This window comes from Schistocerca piceifrons, chromosome 1 (assembly GCF_021461385.2).
Source record: "Schistocerca piceifrons isolate TAMUIC-IGC-003096 chromosome 1, iqSchPice1.1, whole genome shotgun sequence".
NCBI lineage: Eukaryota > Metazoa > Arthropoda > Insecta > Orthoptera > Acrididae > Schistocerca > Schistocerca piceifrons.
In genome coordinates this window covers 343,530,921-343,549,448 of record NC_060138.1, presented here as the reverse complement: position 1 = coordinate 343,549,448, position 18,528 = coordinate 343,530,921, and the positions used below count along the sequence as shown (strand labels likewise).

At 44.8% G+C, this 18,528-nt stretch overlaps 1 protein-coding gene across 1 annotated transcript; it reads right to left on the bottom strand.

The window, feature by feature from the left end:
- Positions 1–2,164: 2,164 nt before the first annotated feature.
- Positions 2,165–18,057, bottom strand: LOC124784275 (glycine-rich cell wall structural protein 1.8-like). Its single transcript, XM_047254089.1, has 4 exons — positions 17,955–18,057; positions 8,295–8,393; positions 6,318–6,575; positions 2,165–4,374 (listed from the first exon to the last, which is right to left on the bottom strand). The coding sequence occupies exons 1-4, from the start codon at positions 18,040–18,042 to the stop codon at positions 2,591–2,593; spliced, it is 2,229 nt and encodes a 742-aa protein (XP_047110045.1). The 5' UTR covers positions 18,043–18,057; the 3' UTR covers positions 2,165–2,590.
- Positions 18,058–18,528: the final 471 nt, after the last annotated feature.

Genomic DNA, 18,528 nt, shown 5'->3' with positions numbered 1-18,528 from the left:
ATAACGTTAATCCACCACACACCTACGGTCGAAATTCTGAATAAACTGAGATATTCGATGGGTAATACAGAATAATATGTTCATACTCTGCACATTTCATTGAACGCCTCATCGGGCTATCCATCCCCCCACAGACTTAATGGTGAACTTTGAAGTCAAACACTTATTTACCAACGTAATGTCAGTACAGCACGCAGTGAATATTCTGCAAGAGACCACTGCTTCGGGTACATGCAATTGCCTGACGACCACTTCCTTCCAGTGAAAAGAAGTGTTTAACAAACATGAAGAGAAACTCGTACAGTCTTTCAGAAGCCAATTAGCATGGAAAAGTACCTGAACGTCGTGTCCCACGGTCATTTCAATCGAAAGAACTCTATAATTCACACCACAAGAGCCCACCGAATCAGCGATACCGACAGTCTGAAAGGTAGACTTAGCAATCAACTGAACATTTTCAGTCACAATTATAAGCGAGCGTACCACAAGGAAACCTATGATAACAAGGGAGAAGGTGAGGACTACCCAGAAAGCACCACCACAGCAAAGTGCCCACCTACCATATGTACAAGGAGTTCTAGATAGGGTGGACAAGCTTCTAACACAACAGATAATCCAACCGACCTATCGAGCAACACAAAATAAGAGACTTCCTCATTTCCACTGCCAATGGCTGTGCCGCGTATCACTGAAGTTAAGTGCCAGCGCGCTTGGCCACGTGGCACTTGAATGGGTAACTGTCTGAGTCTGCTAAGTGCTGTTGGCAAGCGGGTCGCACTCAGCCCTTGTGGGGCCAATTGAGGAGATACTTCACTGAGAAGTAGTGACTCTGGTCATGGAAACTAACAACGGACAGGAGAGAGGTGTGCTGACCACAGCCCTTTTATATCTGCATCCCTTGACACCTGTCAGCTGAGGTACTGTTGGGCTTTCAGAGACCTGTGTGGACGTAGTCGGAGTTGTCGCCACTAATTACTCTGTAGACCAACCTCACATGCCAGCAGTATATCAGCATAGCTGTGATTGTGGACTGATCTGTATTGTGAGGCGGGATGTCCCACTAAAACACGTATTGCAGAGCATAAGCAGTCCATGTGGATTGGTTGGCATACCAAATAGGCGGAGGAAGAACAAGCAGACAAGTATGACGTGTCCATACAAGTCAAAAAAGCCCGTGTCTTAGCTAGACAATCACTTAACACTAAGCAGAACATTAGCGAGGCTGTCGAGATAGCAAAGAAGCCATCCAGCATAAACTGCAAGGAGGGCTGCATACTTTCGTCATTATGATTACCAGTAATTATATGCCGGCGGGCCGACGCTGCTGGTGGAACTGTTCCAGTTAACACCGCACTACGGGCAGTCCCGAACACTGAGAGTCTGCAGGCGCCACAGTTCACTACACGTGAAGCACCGCTCCACCCTTCGCCAGATTTGCCAATGACAATCGATAAAATCTCACATCAAATTTCCCAGCAATAGCATCTGACAGCCCTTGTCACCTAGTCAAAACACAGTACGTAATAAAGCTCTGCTCCTTTCAAATAACAGATATGAAGCAGCAAACGCTAGCCACAACTAGTCACACACGCGGAAAAAAATTATTGATGTGTGCTCTTATAATTACGTTATTGCTCTGTAAAGGAACCAGGACTCCATATTCAGAAATACTCAGAAAACATCCCTGAGCAACTCCCAAAGTTTTGTCGATTAAGATAAATTCACACTGTTTATGTTTTCTTGCAATTTGATGTACACATGGCTGAAGTTTCTCAGGCTTGTAGATTATAGTAATGTTTATTGTTAGACTATTCAATACCTACCGTTTGTTGTGTGTACCTAAACTCTAGCTATCTATTTTAACTCTTCAGCAAGAGACTTTCATTGTATATATGAAAAGGCACTTATATTGTAAGACAATAATGGCGTTCTACGTTCTTATTTATCCAATGTATTTTATGTGCTTGTTAGCACTTTTTCATTATATATTATGTTCTTTCATTAAAAAACAGATTCTAATGATGATCACAGACTAATAATTTAGAAATATTATGCAATATAAATGAAATAATGACTCAATATCATAAGAAAGTGTTATTGAAAGGGATCATGTACACTAGATGTCTTCAAAGTTTAGTATTGGCTACAATATAAAAAATAGACGTAAATATAATAAAAAATTTATTTTAGAACAATGTCATACAACAAAAATGTATTTTCAACAATGTTCTGTAACTTTAAACTCACACAATAGACATTCACACATCAGTATTCTGTATGATCAAATTAAATAACAATTATATGCGATCAATGCGGTAATGTAATCGCTGATCAACAATTCAGCTGATTCAACTACCAAACTTCCTCGACATTTTGTTCATATCAATCTGTGCAGTTTAGAACTGATACAGTTCGAGAATTTCTTTGAAATGCATTGGTGAGTTATGAAACAGTGGGAAGTGGGTATACGAAATGACATCATACTGAGCCTGTACTAGTACATAGTTACACACATGTGTTTATGTTTTGCTCAAACACTTTAGAAAACTTTTTCTGACATGTGTGCAAAAAAGCAAAAGGGTAGACACTTCTAGTGGTAGCCACCCTTGACTCCTTTATGGCCGTGGCCCTTAACACCCAGTTCCTCAACATCTCGGCCGAACCCACTACCAGAGCTTGCACTGGAGCTGGCCTTGCTGCTGGAAGACGCTCCAGAACCTGCTCCGCCACCAGCGCCACTGCCTGCAGAGCTGCCAGAGCTTGCCTCGGAGCCAGCTGAGCTGCCACCAGAGCCACCGAGACCTCCAGATAAGCTACCAGAACTGGAGTCAGCCGAGCTTCCAGATGAAGATCCGGCCCCTGAATGACCTGCCCCACCACCGACTAAGGAACCAGAGTCCAAACCAGCGCCGCCACCATGCCCAATGGCACCACCTCCGAGACCTCCATGTCCAATGCCACCAGCGTGTCCAGCGCCTCCAGCAAGTCCAGCACCTCCAGCAGATCCACCATAACCTCCAGCACCACCAATCAGGCCAGGCCCAGAAACTCCAGGGCCACCTCCTACGATTCCAGTGCCAAAGTCACCTGCACTACCACCAAAGCTGCCACTCCCAGCTCCCCCATGGCTACCTGCAGAACCGTGACCCAGGGAGCCACCCCCTACAGGGCCCCCTATGCCACCAATTCCTGTTCCACCGCTAGATCCACCTACTCCATGTTCAAAACCTACTCCACCAGATCCAGTATGACCCAAATTTCCTCCACCAACACCCAGAGCGCCAGATCCAGAGGAGCCACCACTAGAACTTCCTGAGTATCCTCCTTGAGCGCCACCAATACCACCTGCTCCACCAGCTCCCACACCATGTCCTGCTCCACCAGACCCAGAATGTCCTAAAGCGCCTCCTGCTCCACCAGCACCACTGTGACCAATGCCACCAAATCCTGACCCACCTCCAATACCGCCAGCTCCTCCAAGGCTTCCTGCACTTCCACCAGAGGAGCTACTTGCACCAGAAGAACCAATGCCTCCATGTCCACCGGCACCCGGGCCAAAGGCTCCTGGTCCACTGGCACCTGGGCCAAAGCCTCCAGGGCCACTAGCACCTGGGCCAAAGCCTCCAGGTCCACTGCCAAATATTAGGCCATCAGATCCAGCTCCATGGCCTACAGCTCCAGCTCCATGTCCTCCAGCAACTGGCCCAGGTCCACCAATGCCTCCAATGCCACCTACACCACCATGACCCCCAGAGATTCCTGTGCCACCAACTGAACCACCAGTGCCAAATCCACCAGATGACGCACCTGCACTGTTTCCAATACCTCCAGGTCCAAATCCTCCTCCAACACCTCCAGATCCAGACGTGCCATAGCCTCCAGCGCCAGAGCTACCACCGCCAAAACTACCAGATCCACCATGACCACCGACTATGCCTCCAGGTCCTCCAGCTATTCCTCCAGGTCCACCACCTACGCCTCCATGACCACCAGCTATACCCCCATGTCCACCTCCTAAGCCACCATGTCCACCTCCCACACCGCCATATCCTCCTCCTACACCACCATGTCCACCTGCAATACCTCCATGTCCACCAGCTACACCTCCATGTCCACTAGGACCTCCAAATTCAATTCCTCCAGATGCAGGGCCGCCTCCAACACCACCTGCTCCCAGTCCACCGTGACCTAAGCCACCAGGTCCACCTCCAATTCCACCACCAATGGCTCCACCATGCCCACCAGCTGATCCACCTCCTATTCCAGTTGATCCAGGTCCAGGGAAGGGTCCTGAACCAGCTAGGTCACCACCACCAATGACACCTCCCAAAGAGCCTGCTGCCGAATCCGAATTTGACCCTGAGCTGCTGCCACCTGTTGGACCAATCACAGTGCTACAGTATTGACTACTAACACGAAAGAAAGACTGAAAGAAAGAACAAAAATAAATACACTGTTTTTGTTGTCATTATTTAGCACTACATTTTTATTAATTTTTCTGTGTGTTGTGACTGAACTAAATGAAAGTTTTGAATAATTCAAATTGAAGTATGAAGCCAAAAACACATTATGTAGGAATCTACTTACAGATACATTCAGTATCTGATATCAGAGCTGAAATATGTATTCATTGACAAATCCAAATGCAACGAGTGTCTAAAACAATTTTTGTTGTCAAATGTGGTTCAAAGAAAAATCTTTTTGACTTCATGTGACGAAAAGATATGTAAATCTAACTGTGCCTGAAACAAGTCCGATGGTAAGTTATGGATGGAACAAATATTTTATTTCGTGAACATTGACCTGCAGGCTGTGATCGTTACTAAGAAATTAATAAATTATAAATCATAAAATACATTAAATATCATGACCAATTATAGCAGCAATTACGACACTTGCTCTTTTCCTTCTATGGACAAGCGACAACCTCAGTTTCCGAGATTTCAGATGGTCTACCAAATGATGTGGCACCATGGTTTGCATCCTGAACTCTTTTTTTGAGGAGTGGTGAGCGCATAAACCACATTAAAGCGTCCTGCTGAGCTTTTGTATGATTTCTCTAAATTAGTATGCTTTCAGCATCATATGTTTTTGTCTGTTCTTATCCATATCAACTAGTTTTCCACCTCTAGTTACCCGTAAAAGCTAGCTTCAGACTTTAACATCCAGTCGTCAGCGAGATCATTAGCTTAAATAGGAAAAGAGTAGGGAAGGAAATTGGTTGCCTCCTTTTTCAAAGGAACCATGCTAGCATGAACTTGACAAATTAAGGAAAACCACAGAAAGTCTCGTTTCTGAAGGGATTGGAGACATCAACCCTGACCTCCTAAATGTGAGACTGGCGACCTAACTTCGATGAAACACAGTAGGTGCATAACCATGATGTGAGTGAAGCGTTAAGCTATTTTTTCCAAATGACCCTTCCATTGAAACGAGATTGTAGCAGCAAGTAACCTACACTAACGTGTTTGGAAGCTGAAAAGCGTCCAATTTGTGAGATATCGTTCCACATTTTGAATTTTTTCTTGGTTTTGATCACACGCTTCTGTGAAGTTGAAAGGATATATGAACATGATGCAAACAGATGTCGTGTGTTGGTAATTTGCAAACACCTTTTAAAATGTTTCTGAATATGAGTTTTATACACTAGACCTGTGACTATATGAGCTGATTTCAATAGCAGTTTTGGAGTATTTATACTTCCATCGTAAGGCGTATTGAACTGTTAGTATCTCATAAATGTCAATCCTATGGACGGTCCCATCATCATTAAGGCGATACTGTCACTCTTTACTGATAAATCCACCTCATGAACAGCTACCAATGATTTTATTCACCTGATGATGGATGTAGAAATACTCTGAAACAAGTTGCATAATTGTGCAGAACAATGAGTTGTTGGCTTTCTACGACTGAGTATCATAATTACGATATGGACCGTATTTCAGGAGGGACAAGGGTGAATTACTTGTCCTCAGAGATCAATAGAGACCTATCTATTACATTTCGAGACCAGAAGATATGTCTCATACATAACATCCTATTACTCTGTGGCTATGAATTAAGTATCACCAATAAGCTTCTAGTTACGGAAAGTTGCACAGGATTCACTTTCTCCTGGAGCAATGTGTGAAGCCCATTTTGCATGACGAACGAACTGCTGTTAGCGCAGTATACTTGGTGATCGAACTTGCCAGGAGCTATGCAGAATCTTAGGAATACTACACTCACGCGTTCTATTCCGTCATTGTTTTGTTCGCCATGTAACACGAGCTAAAGACGTAACGACGAGCCACTGTACTAGGGTGTACCCTCACCTGCTCCGGACAGGGATCCAGCCTGGCTGGAGCTGTGGCTTCCAGAGCCTGAGCCGCCGAGACCTCCGAGGGAGCCTGCAGAGGAAGAGGACCCGCTGCTGGAGCCGGAGCCTGAGCCTCCAGTGCCGAAGGACCCTGAGCTGCTGTCAGAGTGGCTGCCACTTCCTGAGCCGCCGCCGCCAGACGACCACGAGGACGACGACGACTTGGAAAAGCTGCCCGAGCCAGTGCCCAAGTTGCCAAATCCGAACTTGAAACCTGCAGCAGACAAGGAATAAACATTATCAGTAACCAAAATATTTGATTTCCACTTATGGTACTCTAAAATTGTTCTCGTCCCTGTAGAAAACAGTCTTACACAGTATTGAACTGTCTAGTCCAGGTTTTAGGTTTGTGAAAGTTCGTATTGTTATTGGAAGCCAGCGGGACTGCATAAATCGAGCTAGTTACCTTCTTCACTCTCTAACACACATACAGATATCTCAACACACACTAGTACTCTGTAAGTAGGTCTGAAGCATTTTGTCCAAAAGACAAATTAAAATAGATCCATTCGTGCAGTTCCACCCCAGTTTAGTGGTAGATTTCCTTTGTTTTCAATGCAAATTCCAGATTTGAAATCCCTTCCAAATATCCCCAATGAGTCTTTTCTATGCAACTACAAGCTCGGCTGGTATTTTGTTGAAAAGAAATATCCATTGCAACAGAGAATAAAAAACATCGTTTAAAAACTACATACATAGCACATGACTCAACTCTTTTTCGAGAAAGTATTCTATACCATAATATTTTGGCAAGGAGATATTACCATAGAAATATGTAAACCATAACTGACACTCCTCGATTCTGAGCAAGGTTTTGAAGTGATTTCCCTTGGTTGTAAGGCAGAAACCTAAGCTGGTAAGTCCCTCCTACTATTCCTGCTTGGGAACCCATGTATTCCACTCCTAGGTGAAACGAATTGGTCCGTTCAGTAGGCTCTGTCTCAAACAATCCGCTCTAACCTACAGGATAGAGATACAACTTTATAAAGTCTGGTTACCTTATGTGTGGAACGAGACGCCACTGTAGAATGAACATAATTTTCTGTCACTGAGATGGAAGAAAGCATTTATGTAACCCACCCGTATAAGACATGTCAGACCAAATTGAATAGATGAGTGCTTCCTCTGATGGAGTCCATTATAAAGTCACTGAATTTTCTTTATGCCAGTCAGTGCAGAGCTAATGAGAATAACCATTATATGGGAAAAACTTTGAATTTGTGAATAAAGGGTTAATTGCCCGATAAGTAGAATTTTGATTAATTTTTGAGAGTTGCTATAAACTCGATATTTCATAAAGCCAGTAGTAGACCTTAACAGTGCGAAGCTAAGATGATTTGGTCTCTTCTGATTTTTGAAAGAGAAGTTTCTAACTTAGAGTGACTATTCTGTAGTAATCAGGTGATACGTGGTAAGCCTCGTAGACAGCTAGAGTAGTTTTTGATTTGAGGCATGGATTTGGCTGTGTTTGTAAAAGAGGAAATAAATTGTATTGTTACCATATGAACTAAAGTAAGTTTTGAGTCTCGGTCCGGCACACAGTTTTAATCTGCCAGGAGGTTTCAACTCTTTTCTTGTATTATTAGCTGAGTTACCCAAAAAAGTCTCACTCACACGTAAAACGTTCAATCAACCATTACTTCTCACCTACACTTCCAGACCCTCCAGATGGCCGTCAGCCTTAGGAAATGAGAAGAATTGAACTGATGAGACCCAAATAAAGGTCGATTTCTGGGTAGTATGTACGTTCATGAGCAAAGGGATACGTGATATGAACCTCCACGAGTGTATACCATGAAGTGCTACAGAAATACACAAACAAATTGTGATATATGATTAGCTTCGTATGGATCTGTTCCTCTCGGCTTCTATGAATTTAAAGCAGAATCTTACTATTTTCCAACGCAAGACAGATATATATATATATACTTACTTTCTGGAGTAAAGGGCCCTCCGAAGCGTTCTCCCAATCCGTCCGCGCTGGCCTTGTCGCCGGCCTTGTCGCCGCCCTTGACGCCGCCCTTGACACCGCCTGGAACAACAGTACAACAACAACGTCAACAACCGGCCTTTGCGTCATCAAGAGCGAATGCAGCAGCGCTCCCTCGGCGCCGTCGGCCTTGCTGTAAGACCACCGAATGACGTCACACTTCGTGACTTCATCCGTCAAACAGCAGACAGCAGCACTGCACTTAGCAGAAGAGAACTGGTCGTGATCAGTTGCGTCACGCTTAGTTCAAGAAACGTGCTGCGCTTCTAGAGTAAGAATAAACAGATTTATTCCGCGCTGGAATACTTAAACACTAAGGCACAGCTGTACTGAATTTTGTATTTTGCAATGAAGTTTACCCGTCAGTAGCGACTCTTTGTTAGCTTTATTCTCGTTGCACGTTTGTAACGCTTCTCTCCTATAAAATTAAGTTACATATGACACTGGGAGCAATGTTAACGGCGTTGGATTTACTTGGGATGCCGTTTTACTTTAGTCTTGCATTATGGGCGCGAAGATCTGGCATGGCCTGGTTATTTGAACTTTTTGCGAGACAGTCTATTAGAGCCGATGTACCAATTCTTTCTTCAGTATACAACACGTGAGCATTGCAGTTGAAAAGAAACAGATAATTTGTAGCAGCTTTGGGAAGTATCTACCCTATATTGTATTGTATGTTAACCCGGGGCCTAGAAACGACGGAGGGGCTCCGTCCCCGCCGCAGCCGCAGTGGTCCACAACCCACGACGACTACCGCAGCCCACTTCACTCCTCCGCCGCCCCAAACCACTCTTCCAGGGTTATTGTGCGGTTCAGCCCCCGGGGGACCCCTCAGGGAACGTCTCACAATAGACGAGTGCAGCCCCTATGTTTGCGGGGTAGAGTGATGGTGGTGTCTGCGTACGTGGAGAGCTTGTTTGCGCAGCAGTCGCGGACATAGTGGAGCTGAGGCGGAATGAGGGGAACCAGCCCGCATTCGCCGAGGCAGATGTAAAACTGCCTAAAAACCATCCACAGACTGGCCGGCTCACCGGACCTCGACACAAGTGCGCCGGGTAGATTCGTGCCGGGGACCAGGCGCTCCTTCCCAATCCGGAAAGGGGTGCGTTACACCGCATGGCTAACCGGACGGGCATCTACCCTATATTACTCCAGTAACAAATACAGCACTTCATCAATCCCTCACTTGTGCAACCTCTTTATCTCGGAGTACTCCGAGTACCACTTGCAAGCTACGTCCTCAATTATTTGCTGGATGTATTTCAGTCTCTGTCTTCCCCTAAAGTTGTTGCCCTCTATAGTTCCCTCTACAACCTTATAAGTTATTCCCAGATGTCTTGACACCCGTCCTATTATCCTGTCCCTTCTTCTTGTCACTGTTCTCCATAAGTTTCTTTCAACATCCTTCTATCACACCACGTCTCAAACGCTTCGATTTTCCTCCTCCTCGATTTTTTTCTCACAGTCCATATTTCACCACCATACAGTGCTGTGCTTCAAATGTACATTGTCAGATATTTCTTCCTCATATTACGGACTATGTTTCATACAAGGAGATTTCTTTTGGCCAATAATACGGTTGAGCAGTTTCTAGGCGAAGTGTAGCACTGGTTATGATACGAAATAAGTGAGATTCAGAAGTCTGCCTGCCTTCCTAACATCGAATGACTGTGACTGAGTGAACGTCATCACAGGTAACGCCGGTGTGGTTTTGACATTGCAACAGCAGTTTTATCCCTGCCAAGATGGTCCGCTCCGACTGAGCTGTAATTGTGGCTTGGTTCAAACGGCTCTGAGCACTATGGGACTTAACATCTATGGTCATCAGTCCCCTAGAACTTAGAGCTACTTAAACCTAACTAACCTAAGGACAGCACCCGACACCCAGCCATCACGAGGCAGAGAAAATCCCTGACCCCGCCGGGAACCCGGGCGTGGGAAGCGAGAACGCTACCGCACGACAGCGGGCAGCTGTAATTGTGTCTCTAACGGCTGTAACACCGGAGTGACATTAAAACTATTCTCAGTTTCTCTCTATCGGAATTTAGCCAAGTTTCCTGAGAAAGGTTCGTAGTTCTACAATGCACAGTTTATCATTACAAATTTTATTCTCCTTGAATCAACTAACAATGCGATATTGACAAGCTGCGACATTGTCGCGAATAAAACAGTGACCTGTATATGCAATAAGTTTCCTTTACTTTACGTCTATGGTCACAAACTTTTTGTTAACAGATTACCGGTTTCGGTCTATAATGACCATCATCAGATCTGTTTCGTAAAAACAAAGTCCTAATGTACTGCAGCCATAGTGGCATCGTCAAATGTTAAATGGAGAATCAGGACTTTGTTTTATGAAAGAGGTCTTCAAAAAAATGGTTCAAATGGCTCTGAGAACTATGGGACTTAACACCTGAGGTTATCAGGCCCCTAGAACTTAGAACGACTTAAACCTAACTAACCTAAGGGCATCACACACATCCATGCCCGAGGCAGGATTCGAACCTGCGACCGCAGCGGTCGCGCAGTTCCAGACTGTAACGTCTAGAGCCGCTCGGCCACTCCGGCGGGCGAAAGAGATCTGATGATGGTCATTATAGATCGAAACCGGTAATCTGTTAACAAAAAGTTGGTGACCATAGACGTAAAGCAAAGGAAACTCAATGCGATATTCAGTTTTGCAGGAGTAATCCCAGCAATAGGGAAGATGTAAACGTTTTACAATAATTTAACGTAAACAAGTACGGCATATAAAAAACGTTACAAGATAAATTTAAAGGCACTGTGGGACGGCTGCAGCTGAAGGACAAATGGAAAGCGTTACTATTACTGTTGCATGCCGGCCGGAGTCACTGGAGCATTTGACACAGGCGACTCGCTGAATGCTGCTGGGAATCCCAGCGCTGGTGCACACACACACACACACACACACACACACACACACACACAGCACTACTGGCGGGGCCGCGCCACATGCTAATCCCTCGCAATAAACACCGTGTGACGTAGCAAGCGGCCTTGTCTGGCAGGTGCTCGCTTGAAACTGGTTGCTGTGCGTGACCACCTGTAGCACGATGACTTGCTGCTGACGCTACGTCTCTAAGCGGAACGCATCTCTGCTCTTTGCTGAAGACCCACTGCACTAGAATGAGCAGTGACAGCTGTTTGCTTGCCTAAAAGTGTTATTAGACATGCGACTCAAGCTCATCGGTCGGCCGGGCTGGCCAAGCGGTTCTAGGCGCTACAGTCTGGAACCGCATGACCGCTACGGTCGCAGGTTCGAATCCTGCCTCGGGCATGGATGTGTGTGATGTCCTTAGGTTAGTTAGGCTTAAGTAGTTCTAAGTTCTAGGGGACTGATGACCTCAGAAGTTAAGTCCCATAGTGCTCAGAGCCATAAGCTCATCAGCCAGAAACTCTAAGCTCATCAGCCAGAAACTCGTGAAAACAAAAAATGGTCGCTTCGGAGCGGTGTAGATGGTGCAGAACTGTTATCATGCGGATCTTCAAACTCTCCACCCCTGACATTATGAAGTGGGGCGTCAGTCGGTTGTATGGAATAAGCGTCGTTAGGAACATGGAGACACAATGGTAGAAAGAATGGTTAAATGGCTCTGACCACTATGGGACTTAACTGCTGTGGTCATCATTCCACTAGAACTTAGAACTACTTAAACCTAACTAACCTAAGGACACCACCCACATTCATGCCCGAGGCAGGATTCGAACCTGCGATCGTAGCGGTCGCGCGGTTCCGGACTGTAGCGCCTAGAACCGCTCGGCCACTCCGGCCGGCGGTAGAAAGAAGCTAGCGTGCTTGACTACACCGTGAACGTTGCCCTATTTTTTGCTGTATTCACGCAGACAGTAAAACGTATCTGTGAGAAATTGTCTACGACTCCCATCCGTGTAACACACCGTAAGGACAGTGCTGCTTAAAAGATCGTAGCTTGTCAATTACACTCTGTTTTAAACCTAGTACCAACTTCAGCTGTCAGTGGACACCCAGTGGTGAGCCAGCTCACCCAGCTACCAAACGACATTGATAAGCGTACTGCGTGAAACCATTCGGGTACCCCGCGAAAGGTCAATGCTAGTAACGACAAATAATGCTACACGTAGTCAGTGTGTTAACTAACAAAGAAACTGGTCACTTGCTGACCGGAAGCGTGTAGCATGGGCCGACGAGTCGCCATTTTGGCTCTTTTCAAATGATGCAAATCTTGGCTGTTTAGCGTTCAATGTGTGGAGGTTTTAATCCAAGCCGGAAATGGTTTTTGGGGATGTTTTCCTGCTGTTACTTGGGCCAACTCAACAGATTACCGGGACGTAAACCGGTTTGATTACTTCGACATTCTCTGCGGACAACTGTTACCTTTTCTTCTACTTCTCCAAGACTGGTAACTGTGGCCTCTCCCACCTCCCAAGAGGACAACTGCAGTATTCACATGTCCCTGGTATGACGAAAACTCATTTGAATTGGCACACTAAACCACCCGATCTTAATCTCACAGGAAGTGTCTGGACCTGTCTGAATCAACGGGTCAAAGTTAGCAATCAATGTCCCTGCAGTGTAGTTGCGCCAAGAAATATTATCATCAACGATTGAGTTCAGCTTTGTATGACATAGCTGAAGAATCTTCTGTACGGACTTTGTTACTGAATTTGAGGCTTTATCGAGACTAGACGCGGAGCTACAAGGTATCAGCGTAATGTCTCCTGCGTCTCCACTGCGTTCACTTACAATACTAGTAACCAAGCGATGTGGGGCGGCTGTTCCTGTAATAGACTCAGGTTCGAGGAAGCGGAGTTCTAATCTGTTTCAGAGTTTCTTTGAGTTGTTCGTTTGCTAATTTTACTAAATCATCGCAGGCCAATTACGGGATAGTTCCTTGAAAATTGCCATAATAGATTACTTCTCCCATTATCACAAATTGAAATAGCACTCTGTCTCGAACGACCTCGTTGCCAGTGGGCTCTTAAGCATCCCTTAGGCTTAGTCCCTTTCTCCACTACTACTGAAATTAGAGTATTTCAGAACACTTAAAGCGCAGTTGCCCAACTAGCGAGACAGGGAGGTGAGCCACACCCGGACTGAAACCGTTCACCATATTAACAACTGTTGTCTCTGTAAAATAATCCGCTGGGGTGTGATTTTTTAAGCAGTCTCCTCACCCTTCTAGCCAAACAATAGACTGGGACATTAACATTGTCTCAAAAAGAGAAAATTTGCACAACTGACATACAGCTTTAATATACGACTTTTTCTTCTATCCTAGGGCAAAACTGGTGATGACAAAACTGGTGTACAGCAACACAAACACAATGCTTGATGAATCTTGGATGAGACAGTGTCTATTACGAACGATCTTCGGAAACGATAATGGTGAGAGAAGACAGAGGTTAAAACTTCGAGTTTATTACTTCTTGCGCCACAAGTAAGTATGAAAATCGACAGTTGTCATACAGGTTTGTTGTTTACTAATCACCTCCAATTTTGGATGTACATCTACATCTACATACGTACTCCGCAATCCACAATACGGTGAGTGGCGGAGGGTACCTTGCACCACAACTAGCATCTTTTCTCCCTGTTCCACTCCCAAACAGAACAGCTGGTTGTGATATTTCACGATGTTACCGCTTGTAATAACAAGCATAAATGCATAAAGACATGTGCATATCACCGAAATGTCTCATTTCCATCTGCAAAGAGGAAGTTATTAATTTTTAACTCTTTTTTCCTTTGTCTCAGATATATTCTGTTTTAGTTAATGACGCACGATAAATGAAATTGCATTACTAAAAATTTATTATCAGGCTACACGAGACCACTGCGACTGATAATAGATTCCATATCTCTCGTTCCGCAATAGACTTCAGTTTAGTTTTCAGATATCGCAGCTGTACGTTATAAATACCAGTTACCTCAATTTCTGTGCAGTAAAACGTCACGGCAGATGTATCATTTCACCGTAAAGTGCTGTAACTAATCTAGTTACATTTCATCTGTGACAACCTGTAATCTTGTATCATGAGCTAACAAACCTGTTCGCCCGCAGAAGAGGGAAACGTATAATTTCAACAACCTTTACCGGATAATGAAACCACAGGCCTCAGGATGCAGTGTGCATAACAAATAAAATACAAGTCAATTGACGATGGGTTACTCATACATTAACACCATGTGGGTTCAGTCTGATTTAGACTATGTGTAGTGTGTAGTCAGTATAGGGGTTACTCAGTGGCGACCTCAGTAGAATTCAAGTATCCTGATGCTTTTCGAAATCATATACTAAAATGAAGAAATTATTTCAAAAATATCTAAATGATTTCTAGTTTCAACGTCCAGCTTGAAAGAGATACATTTCCGCTCACCATAAAGCGAATTATGTCGGTGGTTGTTTCCTGGATTATTGATACCAGACAGAAATTTTATGCACTGGGGAAATGTTTTCTATTGTGTGATAAGAACGGAACAAAATTAACTTGTGCGAGTTTGTTACCTCTAATTTCCGGCATTGTCTTTCGGACACTTTATGTAGTGAAGTGATGTTTTACATTTGTTAAGGAACACAGTTTTGTTAATAACATACGCGTTGCTCGTGACACTGGATAAATGACGTCTCTGCAAGATTGAAGCAACATTTGACAGTACGTGTTAAACGCCCGTACGGTGCTGCAAATTTGCATAGAGGCGCGGTCGTACGCTAAGCTTGCTTCATTCTGTCGAAGACCAATACCGCGTCGATAAATCACTTTATATTCAAAATGAGAGCATGTGGGGGAAGCAATGAATGAGAAAATATTGAGTATGTAACGGAAAGTAAGTCACACAGATCGCAGTTCTGTAGACGTTACAAGTCCCGTTATATTAGTCTTCTTGCGAGAGAGGTTTCTGCTACGGTAAAGAACCCTGTTTTTCTAAGGCACGTGTCATCCTCTTGCTAGTGACGCTCATGTGGACTGACCTTTCGTAATAGAGTTGCACAATCATTCCGTATGACGTGCAGAACCTTGTTTATTGCAGCTCTGAAGATGAGCTGATGTCATCGGGCTCTTTTATTCGCTAATACTGTCCCCTACACAGCGAGTTGCACGAACGTAACGTTACTTGGGAAAAAGGCACTTACAAAAAGTTTTGAACTCGGGAAAAAAGATTTCGTAGATGGTTATTTTTACATGGAAACGAGTAGGTTGAGCGCAGCCGCTTCCATAATGTGAGATTTAACGGTAAATATTAGCAAATCTACAGAAATGCAATACCTGAAAAAGCAATTTCCCAGACGCGCCCCCATCAGTTTATTTGATAGTAGGGTGCTGCACCAGCTACTCTGATACAAGTTCTTCGATTATATGAAACGCATGGAATGTGTTACGTCTCTTAACGTATCTGCAGAAGTGAAGTTTGATGGAATACTGAAGCCGATTGGTAATAACGGCCGAGTGAAGATGTGTCTGAAGTATCGCTAATGGGATTTTTGTAAGCAAAATGAGCCGCTAGCTATAGCCTCAAAATAAGATAAGAAGAGACATTAGATTTTTTTAAATATTAAATGATCGCAAAAAAAACGAGCTGTGATAGAAACGAGAGAAAGATTTTCCAGGTAACGAAGTTTTATACAATACACCCATCGGTTCAGCGGAACGCCGTATATTTTTAAGTTGGAGGTACATTAGCAATGTATAACTGAGACAAACAAACATGGTGGTTAACTAGCACAACAGATTAAAAATGCTATGAGATTCAAGAACGACTTGTTTTCGTGGATCGTATTGGAGTCGGATATCGGAACATTCACTTCCAGGAGATTGAATTGGTATTAAATACAATGTATGTTAGAAATCGAGTCCGCCTCGATAGCTGAGTGGTTAACACGACGGAATGCCTTACGAAGGGGGCGGGTTCGATTCCCTGATGGTTCGGAGATTTTCTCCGCTTAGGGACTGGGTGTTGCGTTCGGCTGTCATCATCTCATCTAACTCGGTGGCGACAAGTAGGGCATCCGGCCACCCTCTTCAATTACCCTTGCCAAATCCGACCATAACAATGCCGAGCCTGAGAAAATTCTGGACAAAGGCACGAGAAAAAAAGGAAATCGTGATGATTAACGACAGGTAGGTTTTAATATTTTTACAATGCACAAGGTTCTATGAGGGAAGCTTTGCGACTGGAAAGTCTTTAATCTGCATTTCGAAACTCATAAACTAGGTCAGAGTGCTTATCCTCTCTTGGAAACAGTTTGCCCGTTAAAATTTGTTTTTTCAATCTGTTTCTCGCAATTATATAACCTATTCGGAACCTTTCGGTGGCTGTAGATGTCCTCCACGCACAAGCCGGCCGCGGTGGTCTCGCGGTTCTAGGCGCGCAGTCCGGAACCGTGCGACTGCTACGGTCGCAGATTCGAATCCTGCCTCGGGCATGGATGTGTGTGATGTCCTTAGGTTAGTTAGGTTTAAGTACTTCTAAGTTCTAGGGGACTGATGACCACAGCTGTTAAGTCCCATAATGCTCAGAGCCATTTGAACCATTCCTCCACGCACAACCCATCATTCGTGATTCTTAAACAAAGTGTTAAGAATTAAACCTTGCTTTGATGTAATTCTACCAGGTGCCTTCCCATTACATTGCTTTCCAGCAGTCCATGTTCTCCTAGTAATATTCCTTCTCCTCCTTTTCCTACTGTCGAATTCCAGCCTCCCACCACAGTTAAATTTCCGTCTCCCTTACTCTAGTAAACAGTTTTTTTTTCATCTCATGATACCTTTTTCCAATATCTTCGTTTTATTTAAAGGTTGTTGACATCTACACTATAACTACTGTCGTGATAATCATCAATATCGACGATTACACGATGAAAGAGAAATACCGATATCAGTCGCACGAGGGCGTCGAAATATTCAATGGTGACAAGTGAACATTGGCGCCGGACCGGGACTACAAACCGGATTTCTTGCCTACGCGCCTTAAATGCTTCGGATATCCGAGCACGCTTCATGGCCATCCAAATTCCCAACTTGTCGCACATTCCTTTCGTAGCGCCCCCAGTACATTTTCCTCATTGCTCGCATCTCGCATGTTTCCCGCAGAGCGGTCGGACTTAGGATGCATCCACAATGAGGGTATCATGAAATACCGCCAAGGCCTAGATGATACTATTATACGTGTGGCGTCTGTTCTTTCCGCCATTCGCGAAAGAACAGACACCACACAGGCAATGGTAATCAACGATTACACTTATTAAGATTCGAAACTGGTGTTCCCATCTTTTCTGGGGTCTTTCTCTGTTACGGGTTTGCGTATTGTTTCTCTAAAACGGAATTTAAAATATGTTAATACATAAACTAGCCGAGTAAAGCAGCTGAACACATGTCATGCATTGCAGCCGTTGTAAAAGCGGTGCCCTCACAATCTTTCACTCTTGTCGGCAAGAAGAAGGTCATCGTAGATCCCTTTTTGAAATTGGGCAGTTTGTCAGACAGTTAGTCTAGATTCGATGTTCCTAACACTCTGACCACAAGTGTAACTTAGTACTGACATCCCGGAGTATGGAACTGCGGTCCTGTCACGTATGAGAAGTACGGTGCTGCTGTCGGACTCACCCTTTTCTTCTGGGCGCGCCGTGACGGCGGCTAGCAGCAGCAGGAGAGTTGCGCTCGCGGCCAGCAGTCTGTGAGCGTTGGCGGCCATCGTGCTGTTGCCGGTGGACTGGCGACTGCAGCCGCGGTCGGCCCTATATATCCGCGGCCGGGCAGCGCCGCTACCGGGAACACACGGCGCTGACGCCGCCATTGACGCTGCCTCCCGCCTCAGTTCAGTGGCCGCGCCCGCACACCGGGCTTTCCGCTGCCGGAGGTCAAGGGGCCAGGGGGGCTGCACCGCACAACTCTGTCGTCAGCAACGGACCTAATTTTTCTCAGACTCGTATTTTTCTCACCTATAGCGTGTCCACGTGATGACGTTACAGACTTTCAGCGATGATGTATCAATTTCAGATCTTGGACTGAGTTCCGGAAATGACCGAGTCGACAGTTATGTGTGAAAATTGTTCCGATACCTCTGACGGTGGACACCTTCTGCTGCAAACTCTTTGGTTTTCATATATTTTGAGGAGGTAGTACGGAGATGTCTATCAACGCTCTGGAGACTTCAATGCAACATCAGGAAGGGAACTCA

Bases quoted from the DNA above. Each gene is read 5' to 3' on its own strand.
- LOC124784275 (XM_047254089.1), bottom strand. From the start codon at position 18,042: ATGGCCGCCAACGCTCACAGACTGCTGGCCGCGAGCGCAACTCTCCTG. The intron at 8,394-17,954 runs GTGAGTCCGACA...CTGTTGTTCCAG, and splicing joins GGCGCGCCCAGAAGAAAAGG to GCGGTGTCAAGGGCGGCGTC. The intron at 6,576-8,294 runs GTAAGTATATAT...TGTCTGCTGCAG, and splicing joins AGGGCCCTTTACTCCAGAAA to GTTTCAAGTTCGGATTTGGC.